This window comes from Varanus komodoensis, unplaced genomic scaffold, assembly GCF_004798865.1.
Source record: "Varanus komodoensis strain SLA01 unplaced genomic scaffold, ASM479886v1 scaffold7_1, whole genome shotgun sequence".
Taxonomy (NCBI): domain Eukaryota; kingdom Metazoa; phylum Chordata; class Lepidosauria; order Squamata; family Varanidae; genus Varanus; species Varanus komodoensis.
This window is the reverse complement of record NW_025336479.1, coordinates 11,343,563-11,354,619: the sequence shown is the minus strand read 5'-3', so window position 1 is coordinate 11,354,619 and position 11,057 is coordinate 11,343,563. Positions and strand designations below refer to the sequence as shown.

Genomic DNA, 11,057 nt, shown 5'->3' with positions numbered 1-11,057 from the left:
ACTTACCAGGGTGAATCGCCTACTTTGTGGGACTGGGGCTCTGCCTTTCTCTTGGTCCTTGGATTGTTTGTATTTCTTACTATCCTGGCAATCTTCGTTTTCCCCATCTGCGTTTCTTGGGGAAGTCTGCAGTGCTTCTGTGCTTTCAGTGTGTGTGTCTGAGCTTCCTCATCATTTCTTTGACATGCTGGTTCTTCTCTGGAACACTGTTCCTCCCCTCAGTAGCTCACTATGACGCCCTCCATTCTTGCTGTGTGACAGATTGCTGTTCTCAACAACTTAATATGGTCAGCATGATCTGTGTGCTGCTTTCCCCTGGAAAAAATTCTTTGTTCTAGAAGCTCCAAGGCACGAGAACGACCATTCCAGCCTGAGGCAACGTTCTATTAATACCTCTGTTTGGAGTTGGCCCTGGCTATCTGTTGAAGAGCTGAACGGACTCCAAATTCTTGCTGCCCCGCTTGAGACAGCTCCTAACTTTATAGAGGCCATGAGCTCTCAAAGACGCCGGAGGCTGTTGTGGGGGTGGGAGACTCTGCCTTTGCCTAGGAAAAGGTGTAGGCAGGGTAACGTAACCTAAGGACAGCTGTATTGTGTTAAACTAGTTTGTCATCTGCCACCACCATTGGCCTGCTCTGGAAGTGCAGAATAGTTCCTGACATACTCCGCCCCAGTCTGTCCAGTTCCTGGTTATTGCCACTTCCAGTCTGAGGAGAAACAAAATGGTCATAAAGGAATTGCAAAGGGCCTGCCGTGTCATTGCATCACAGATGTCCTTGAACTTTCCTCCTAATCCTCCACACACACATTCACATCTATTTGCCATTGGCTAAGCTGCTTTGATGCCACAAAGGCTGGTTTGTTTTGATCTAGACACTCAAATCACTGGAAAAATCCAAATGTGTCTTGGATATCTGTCACTTTCTTTCCAATCAGTTTTCCATGGGGAAATTCTCTTCTGCTTTTTGTGGCCTATCTCTTGCTAGTTTTAGACCACCCCGTATGATTACACTAATAATTTTCTTTTGAGCTTTTTTCTTACATAATTAATGAAGCTGGTTTTATTTTAGGAATCCATTATGAAGGCAAGACCTTGCTCAGAAATAGCTGAAAATAACCCTTTTTGTAACCCTCGCGTCTCCCCTTGGATGACTGACATTTTACTTATTTTACTTCTATGCTGATCCAGTTGTAATTGCTGTGGTTTTGTTGTTTTATGCTAATTTTTGTTTGTGTTTTTAGCCTTTGCTAACTGCCCAGAGATCCTCAGCTTTTGGGCAATATAAAAATGAAATAAATAAATATTTGAGTGTGTATTTGCTTATTCTTCCATTTATCTTGTTCTTCCTCTAAGGAGCTCAGGTTATCCTATATAAGAATTCCTTCCATTTTACCTTCACAACCACCCTGTGCAATTGGTTAGGGAGAGTGGATGTGACTCCACTATGCAAGACGTTGATACAACCACTGAACTTGACAGGAGTAGCATTTGAATCCAGGTCTCCCGTCCCAAGTCTGCCCAATATGCCTCACTGGCTCCCAGTTTCAACATAATTTATTTACACCATATATATGCATCCTGTGTTACAAGAAAAGTCCATAAGAGGCCTGCAGGATCAGGCAAAGAATTAAGCCACCTTGACAGATATTACATTTCCCAATACTACCTCTGGAAAACCGATAAGCGGAGTAAGAAGATAAGTGCCCCCCTTCATTATATGACTCCAGCACCTGCCATTTAGTTGCTTACTGCCTCCGGACAGGGATGCTTTCTTTAGCTGTTGTGGCAAATTGTAGATTTATTTGTTCAAAACCTGGATTATAACAAATAAAGGCAGAAATTTATCAGGTTAAAGTATAATATGTGCAGGCTGGTAGCTTCCCCAAATGTTGCCTGCAAAAGCAAAGCACATAACCGGGTATGAAAAGAAGCTATTGCTATAAGAAAATAAAGTCTGCATAATTCAAATATACTTACTGTTGTAGGCACATTGCAAGGGGTTTAAGCCAGTTGTGGCCAAGGCTCAGTTTAAAGATGGATTCAAGCATATTTCCAAGCTATCTGATATGGTAACTGGAGAAAAAGCATTTCCTTGATATGGTTATAAGAAATATGTGGATAGCCCTTTACAGAATTTGCAAGCATCATTTTCAGTAGATACTTTCCGTTCTTAAGAAGTTCAGTTCTGCTGTAGGCACTTGCACAATGCAGTCTGTTATTGCTAGTGGAAGTTTGATATGGTTTACGTGCTTGGAGGCTAAAATCGTAACTCTTCCTTTGCACGAAAGACTGTTAAGTACACTATGTTAAGGCATGGCTAGGCAACACACATTAAATAATTAATTTAGGAAGTGTTATTTAAGACAAGCTCATCTTGTGTGAGGATTTTGGCAACTCAGAAAGTCATGCCCATTTTTTCTATGTGCAGATTACACCTGTCTCTTTCTGGGTGGAAAAAAGTCACAAGCGAGCTTATACATAGTTGCCATTTTAAAATGAAACAAAAAATTATAAGATCAAAACGGTAACAGTAGTTTAAAATGGAACAAGCCAATTGGAATACACAGAAATTAATAATAAAATGCCCTCTACAATTTAAACAAAATCAAAGCATGCTTGAACATGTACAGAGAGAGGCTTGATTCCCAGGCCGCATTCTTGATACCACTACAGAAAAGGCCCTGTTTGTGGAACTCTCATCCTAAAATAAGAGGACCAAGTTTAAGATAGTGATATTGAAACCTGTGTAGGTCAATACTGGTAAGACAGCCCTTTAGGAAATCAATTTAATTTGCCAAATGAAGTCCAGGGACAAATTGGTAACCAGCAAAGCTGGTATAGAAATGGTCTTCCATGAACTGCCTGCCTGACTTGCTCTCATCAATATTCCAGCAGCCACATTTTTCACCTGTTGTAATTTCTAAACTGCCTGCAAGGGCAGGTCCACGCAGAGAGCTTTGCAGTAATCCAGTCTGGCCTAGCACAATAAAACTGCATTTTCCCTCTCAGAACGCTTTGCAGAGATTGCCCTCTTTGGGAATCTGCTACCTTCTGTGTGGCATTAATGCAACAGGCACTCTATCCCCCTGTGTTATGAGGGGCATGGCTGCTGGAATTCTATGCCTGTCGCGTCAGACTGGCGCTGAATCAGCTCCTAAGAATTATTAGTTCTGTAGAGCAGACTCCCTGTGCTGATGAGAAACCGAAGGGAGAATTTTCCTGGATACACACAGACCGCACACCCGGATGGCTTATGGAGTTGGAACAAGAACTGGGTGGCGCAGTCAGACAGAGAGAGAAATGTCTTTTGAAATTCTGTGGTATGGCTTGACTGGCCAGGAGGCTGCTTGCAAGGAGTTCTCTGCTGGGCTCAGTTTTATATTTAGCTGAGAACGGTAGCAGTGTAGCTCCCTGCGCTATCGACTTACGCCTTGGAACACAACCTGCTGAACAGACTAGAAGGGAACCCCCTCGGTGTACTGGGCTGGATCTCACTTGAAGGGCTGAACATGGAGCTTTAAGTCTCAGCAGGAACTATTTCTTGAGAGTGGTGGACAATTAATTTTGGAGAAGCGTGCTCTCCTGTTGACCAGAAGTGGTCCTCGTGTGGAGCTTGGACGTGGGGGAGGGAACTGATTGTGATCCCTTCATACTTGCTGCTATTTGGAGAGGGATGGATGGAACCTTAACTGCTATAGAGGGGTGTCCTCCCCTTCAGAGAAGTTTCAATGAAACTGGATCCAGGCTATCTACTAAAAAATCTAAAAGGGGTGTTCTTTTTTTTGAGGTGGAGATTCTGGATGCCAAGACCCGAGCAAAGCTGTGCTTCCTGGACAAGGTAAGGACCGTGATCAGGGAGAGGCACATGCGGGTGCAGTTGGCCTTTTGCCATCATAAAACTGCAGAGTTTGCCGAATAACTTCTTAAAGGGAAAGGCATTGGGATCATTTACTAGAGTAAAGAGGTTGACCATTTTTATTACTAAAAGCTGCCATAGATCTATATTGTCCAAGTGGGTTATGCAGAAAGATATTAAGTAAGGAAAAAAGGAAAAGTAATCAACAAGCTTGGCTGGACAGTTTCTGATACATGTGCGCTCATGTGAGAAGAAATCAGTATGTCTTGGAGGTGGAGATCAATTTCAAAGGAGCTGTTATTCTTAACATCCTGCTAGAACAATTTTCCTCACAACAGTGCATCTTTCCAAAAGAAGAGGAAAAAGTCTTGACAGAGTTTCATTTGCCTTTTGACATCTAGCTCCAAAGGTATTTGTTCTTGAGCTGGATGTGTTAACCTAGATTTGATTTCAAAAATTTATGTAGAGAGCAATCCTGGATGCTTTAATCATATAGTTAGTTCAAGCTGGTTGTCATTAAAGGATCTAGTGTTTTCAAGAGATCTGTAAGTGTGACCCCCCCACACACACACCATGCAAATGTTCACAACTTTACATCTTCACTGACAGCAGCTTGCTGGGAAATGAGAAATTAATTTCCGCTATAGCTGGGAGGCCAGGGCCCAGCACCTTTGCTTGTGAAGAGGTTTCTTATTGTGATGTCTCAGAGGAAAGAACTTGGCTTGCTCCACACTGTCATCAAAATTCCCTCTTTCATGGAGGAATAAAAAAACCTTGCAGGAACAACTTTGATTTATGAGATAACTTGACCAAAATGCTGTAGCAGTCTGTGTAAGCCTATGGCATATGCTAATTTAAGATGACTGGCTGGGATGAATGAAAGCCAAAAGGCTAAATTCCTAGCTTATTTCATTTTCTTCTAAGTTTAACATCAAAATCTATTTGACCAGATTTGTAGTTCCTGAAAGATTCTGGGAAGCTGGCAAAATCAACTGTTCTTTAGGGTATCTGCACATTTTTTCCAGAACAGGAGGAACTCTTATATGAAACTGCCAATAGTACTAGTAGATTACTCTGCACCAAAATATATAACTCCTGATGAAACTAGTGTATAGAATGACCCAGAAAGAGCAAGTGCTTGAGCTGTCTGTAGATCAAATAAGCTTAGGGGTTACCCAGACGATACAAGCAGTACATTGTGTCTCATACTGAATAGAGCAATGAATATCAGCCAGAGGCACTAACCAGTCTGATCCAGGGAAGCATTCAACCCATAGCTGAAAATGTTGAGCCTATAAATCAAACATAAATGGCATCTATCTCTCTATCCATCCCTATAAAGGAGATGAAAGGAGTGTTATTTTGTCTTTCTGTGAAGTCTATGTTTTGAACTGGGGATACAATGGGGAGGCAGCAAAAGTAATTCATAAGACAATAGGGAAGACAGTTGTGGGAAAACCTGAAGATCTGTAGGATTTGGAGGGGGAGAGGAGCAAGGGGAAGAACTTGCCAAAGGCTTGCTGATGGTAGCGCTTCGTCTATGTGCAAAGGCAGGACAGTAGTGGGCACAGTGCCTGTTTCTGTTTCAGTTTCCCCAAACATTGTTAATCCTTTCAGACAAATGAGGATCCTGCACTCACGGTTGAGGAAGCAAGAAGACTAAATATAGAGAAGAGATCAAAATAACATTTCAACATTGACATCCTGCAAAGGGACAATTATGGCCCCTCTCTATTGTTGAATGCAGTGTGTTTATCTGAAGCATATCATGGCATCTAGCAGCAGTGATGAGGGCCACTCTCAGTGTTGCCTCCTTCACCTATTTAAGAAGTGGAGCCCTGTTGAAGTGGCTCAGAGTGTTCCTTCCTTGGATGCCTAAACCAAGATGGGGTTGCCAAGCAATGCCACTCCAGATTTATGTCACCACGAGCCTTGTTTGCAGTGCCACCACCTTCCTCATTCATCCATTTGCGTTGCCTTGTCGTTCTGTAAAATTTGGCAGCAGCTTGCCTATAGGGCCACACAAGCTATAAAATGACCACTGGGGTGCTAAATGTCTCTGTCATATGAGAAGGAACTTGATTACAATATGGTCTGTTAAGTTACTTGTAAATTTTTTAGCTTGGCTCCTCTTCATCCCATCCAATCTTCTAGGTTGTATGGGTTGCTGTCAACAACGTTGCTTGTAACCTTTTGCCTTCCTGTGCTCTGTGCCATCCTGTGCAGGCCAACCAACGATGTCCTTTTGACCTCGGTGCTGCACTAACAAGTCACTTTTCATACTCCATAGAGCGTTCATTCACTCCTTGTAGGCTTGTACTGCATCTGATAATCAACCTTGTATGGGAAGAGGGAACCATACCTCCTCACTGGGGAACTGGCCTTCAGCTGCCTTGGACACTCTACACTCTACACCTGCTTGCGTTGGCCGTAATGGTGGTGGGCACACCCTTCTGAAATGTCAGCATCTCCTCCTTCACCTCTGCCAGTTCCTTGGATGCCAGGGGCATTCTGCAGGAGGGAAATGGAATGCTGTGTGTGCTTTGTGTTGAGTGTGAGATTCTTTCTGGGGTGGAGAGCGAAGAAGAGTGACAGAGCACGAGGAAACTCATGGGATTATAAGTAATAAACATGCCTGTTAATGCATATAAGGGTCCAGAATTCCAGGGTCGTTAAGCACAAACTTAGGAACAAACAAAGCCCCCTTGCTCTATGACTTTTTGCTGTCATAAATTCTTACCACAACACGTGGAGCTTTCCGAAATTTGAAAAGTTGCCAGGCCTTCAGGACACAGGCCTTCAGCAAGTGTTCAAGGATACGGGACATGAAAAGAAGCATGAAGTAAAGAAGCCTTGGTCCTTATTGCTGCAAAGGTCCTTATTCTACCTGGCTTGTCGGAGTTGGCTGGGTTCTAGCTGGTGGATGAAAGTATTGGGTTGGAGATTCTTGACTTTCGCTATTAGGGCTTTTGCAAATATTTTGTCTCTCACCTCCATTTCTTTCTTCACTGTTGCATTTGCTGAAGACTGGTCCTGCTTCAGCAGAATAATAACAGTGCATTTTAATAGGGTAGTTACATGTCCTATTGTAGGGGAAGAGTCAGTGTGTATCCTGTAATTTGAATCTGCTTGAATTGGTGGAACATTTCTGGAATGGTATAATTTAATAATCTATTTTAAAAGCCTTAAAAGTGTTCATGGGGTAATGTTGGCAGAAAATACCAGAAGTGTGTAGGCACGATGCAAGCGGAGCTGTGTCTTCTTGGTAGTGTTGTCATGGGCTCTGGCCATGGTGCATCAGTGCAGCACTGATTGAGCTATTAAAGCAATTATTTTTTCTTGCAAATCCAAGCTTCCGCTCGAATCCTGCCTCCCCATGCTTTACACAAAGGTTCAAAACAAGTGCAGCACACAAGTGCAGATGCTCTCTGATATGTGTGTGCATGCACACACACACACCATTTGACAGGAGTGGTTCAGGTTGCCAGTTAGGAAATGGCCTCCTGTCTACCTCCTATGGTTCATTTCTGTTACAGTACTACTGGTACTATTCTCCTATCTTTGAGCCATCACTACAAAGCTAATTACAGTTCCTCAGTAGAGAATTTTGAGTAAAATAATGATTTTGGAGCAAAAGAAAGAGGCCTCCTCAGGATCAGCAGCAGTGTACAGGAATAACCAATTCTAAAGCTGCATTCAGACCGAGTCACAGTTTGTGCTGCCTGATTAGCTGTAACACAAGTCTTGGGTTGTGCTTCCCAGGTTGCATTGCTTTTTCAAGCCATTAGAGGTGCTGATCCATGCTTGGCATCTGCCCGAGAATCTTCATACATTCCTTTTGCTTTGATCTGAAAGCTGAGTTGGATGGACACTCACAGGTCAGCCATCTGCAGGACTGTCCCACAGAGCACTCCTCTAACATCTCCACTGCTAGGGAGGTGCGTGCGTGTGTGTGTGTGTGTAGACATAGCCCACTTCTTTCAGTGTCAAGGTACTGAGGGCATTCAGGGATCTTGTTGCTAGAAACAACATACTGGAAACATCTGCCATTGAGAGAGTCATGTCCTAGTGAATGCAGTCCACCTGAAATTAGGCAGAGTGCCAGAGTGTTGTAGTGGTTATGTTGTTGCATCAGGACTGGGGAGACCCAGCTCACAGCTCCTATTTGACCAGGAAGCTCACCGGGTGACTTTGGGCCAATTGCTGATTCGCAGCCTAACCTATCTCACCAGGTTGGTTTGAGGGTAAAATGGAGAATGAAGGATTGTATAAGTTGGCTTGGACTCCTTGGTGGAAAAGGTAGGGGAAATATAACAAGTATTTCATCATTCTAAGTACTGATAATGATCAGGTTCTTATTGCTTCTGCAGAATAAGGATTTTAAATGCTGGACTTTTTTATATGAGGCCTTTACTCCTTTTAATGTGCCACTTTACTGAAGCATCTTTGCAGGATTAAGATTTTATTTATTTATTTAGAATTTGTGTGTCCCCCCTTTTACAGTGTCTCAGACTCCTTTAGATGCTTCCCCCACCCCCAGATTTTTCTTCCTCTGCGTTTCCATACACTCCATTACAATAACCATGAGGTGGCACTGTGGTATAAGGGAGCTGCAAAAAATGTAAGGCTGCTTTGTAGAGTTCTGTGCTATCCTTGTTCTAACAAATGGAGAAAAAGCCTTCAACATGCTTAGAAAGCATGTGAGAGGCCCTGGAGGATGATGACATCATGTAAAGCACCCACATACTACCTGGGTGAGAAATCACAAGGGTGCAGTGAGTGTCACGGGTAGAGAAGCCCCATATCTTCCATATGAAGTATCTCTTGCTGTGGCTGCAATAAAATGGGCTAAAAGTAGCGTCCCTCCCCACCCTACCACACACAGAGATACTCTTCCAATAATCACTGGCAGGACTGTGTCTATTTTGTGAATTAAACAAAACTGAGTCAAGAGATGCCGACGTCACTATCAATTTTGCGCATGAATTATTATTATTATTATTATTATTATTATTATTATTATTATTATTATTATTACATTTCTATGCCGCCCCTTGCCGAAACCTCGGGGCGGCTTACAACACGATAAAATACAATGAAATACAATGGCACATAATAAATTACCATTAATTACAAAATACAAAAAATACATTGATTTACAAATATAAGATTAAAATTATCAGTATAAATTAAGTAAATAAAAATATAGGAGGAGAAAGAGAAGGAAGAAGAAGTTGCCCTGGCCAGATCATATGTTTTAACAATTAAAATGATGTTTAAATAAAAAGGTCTTTACCTGGCGCCGAAAAACCAGTAACGACGGTGCCAGGCGGACCTCTTTGGGGAGTGAATTCCATAGGTTGGGTGCCACCGCAGAGAAAGCCCTCCTCCGAGTACTTACTCTCCTAATTTCTTTCATGGAGGGTTCCCGGAGAAGGGACTCTCCCGCAGATCTCAAAGGGCGGTTGGGCATATACGGATGTAAGCGCTCGTGTTCTGTTTTGCATATTCCTAATTTGAATATTTGATTATGTATCTCTGCTGCCCTCATAAAGGGCAGAAGTAGAATAAACCATGGAAGTCAGCCATGTGCAAGAATATCCCACTTGTGGGCTCTGTCCTTGACCAGTATGGATGCTGCGGAGTCCCTCCTCTGGCTTGTAAGGAAGGCCCATCTCACGGCCAACATCCATGACCAAAGTTCTCCCAGCCATTTCCTTGGGAAGTTGTTAGCCACTTTGTTCCAGAACAACTCCTGCATTTTTACTGATGCTATGACAGACAGTTATGCAACATGTGGAAGTGATCCATCTGTGGAGCTGTGGCCGTCTTGTGCTGCAGGAGTCTTTCCCTTCAGGATCTCGTTCGTCTTGGATGCTGTTCAGTAAAGGGTGATTGGTAGATAAGCATCCATTTCACCCAAGCTGGTTTTAAGTGGCCTAGGATGGAACTCAGGGCTGGGGGCACATGGAGGGAGCTTGATCAGCTCAGCAGTGCATCGGTCCTTCCTGTCTCTGCCCACCCCCAGGCTTCCTGGACCATGAGGGGGCAGGCTGCCCAGGGGGCACGGGAGAAATGGGTGTTGGTGCTGCCAAGGCACATAAGGCAGTCAGTTTGTAGGGGAGGAAAGAGGGAGGGATAGTGCAGGGGAGAGGCAATAAAGTCTGCTTCCTATCGGGCAAAATAGGACTTGTACATTGTTTTTGCAGGGGAGGTGGAGATGGAGGTCACATTGGTTGCCAGAGGGAAAAGGCTGGGCCTGAATGGCTGGCCGGCCTATCTGTAGCTTGCCTATGCAGTGCTGCTGCTGATTTGCTTGGGCATTCCCAGGTGGGTGGGGGGGGAGCTCTGTTTTCTCTTAGCATGAGGCTATACGCTGGATTAAAACGGGGACCTCGAGCATCTGAAATAAAAGCTGTTCCCCTTGGCTTAGGGTTATTCCTATAGCCCCTAAGCTCCTTGACTAGAGCTTAGGGCTGGACGTGATGGGGAGGATGATGAAGGCCTCATGATATGCCCCACTGCTGGCTCCTGCTGCTGGGGGTCAGAGGCTAAGAAACTATTCTGCGTTGTGTGCAGTGAGTTCAAGCAGCAGGTGCTCCTTCCTTCACCTTTATCCCAGGCAAGAATTGTTAGTGAGAGCTGCTTTTCAGTGGAGACTTAAAAAGATACTGTTATATTTTAGTTTAAAACCTCAAGCAATTCAGCCTTAGGAGAGGAATTTCAGCCTTTTGGGATGGGTGGGGGCGTGTACACCAAGACACCACCAAACAATGGTTGGAAAGGGGACGGAGCCATTTGAAAAAGCCAGAGGGTTGGATATGGCCCTTGGACCTGTGGTTCTGTACTTCTGTACTTGAAAATCATTTTGAAAAAGGCCAACTGTTTAAGACCTCCATATCACTGTTTTGAACCCACAGTTTTCTGCTCCCATTTCACAAGAGGTAAACCAGTGAGGCTCAAAAGCTTGGCCAGGAAACCGAGTATTAGGAAGATGTGGGGTCTGAGTCCCAAGCACCAAGTCACGTATGTGCTCCACAAAGCACCATGAATACTAAGACAAACAAATGGGTGATGCCCCAGGAAGGCAAACACCCATCTCAGTGAAACACATGCCTGCACCTCAGCCACATTATAAAACCCAAGCAACACACACAGACCACACAGGTAAAACACCCCATCACTCTTCTCCCCCTCACC

At 43.8% G+C, this 11,057-nt stretch overlaps 1 protein-coding gene and 1 long non-coding RNA gene across 3 annotated transcripts in view; one reads left to right on the top strand and one right to left on the bottom strand.

The window, feature by feature from the left end:
- The window catches only part of LOC123035426, a 33,435-nt gene extending 32,675 nt beyond the window's left edge, over nt 1-760 (bottom strand). Inside the window, exon 1 of the long non-coding RNA XR_006416938.1 lies at nt 7-760. This is a non-coding gene — a long non-coding RNA (uncharacterized LOC123035426). The remainder of the gene's footprint in view (nt 1-6) is intronic.
- The window catches only part of TECR (trans-2,3-enoyl-CoA reductase), a 38,476-nt gene that overhangs the window by 16,531 nt on the left and 10,888 nt on the right, over nt 1-11,057 (top strand). Inside the window, exon 2 of one of the 2 annotated variants that reach the window (XM_044453584.1) lies at nt 3,789-3,839. In XM_044453584.1, the coding sequence (XP_044309519.1) occupies nt 3,789-3,839 (51 nt within the window). Of the gene's footprint in view, nt 1-3,551; nt 3,840-11,057 lie in introns of those variants that run through there. The other variant, XM_044453583.1, reaches the window with a different exon arrangement.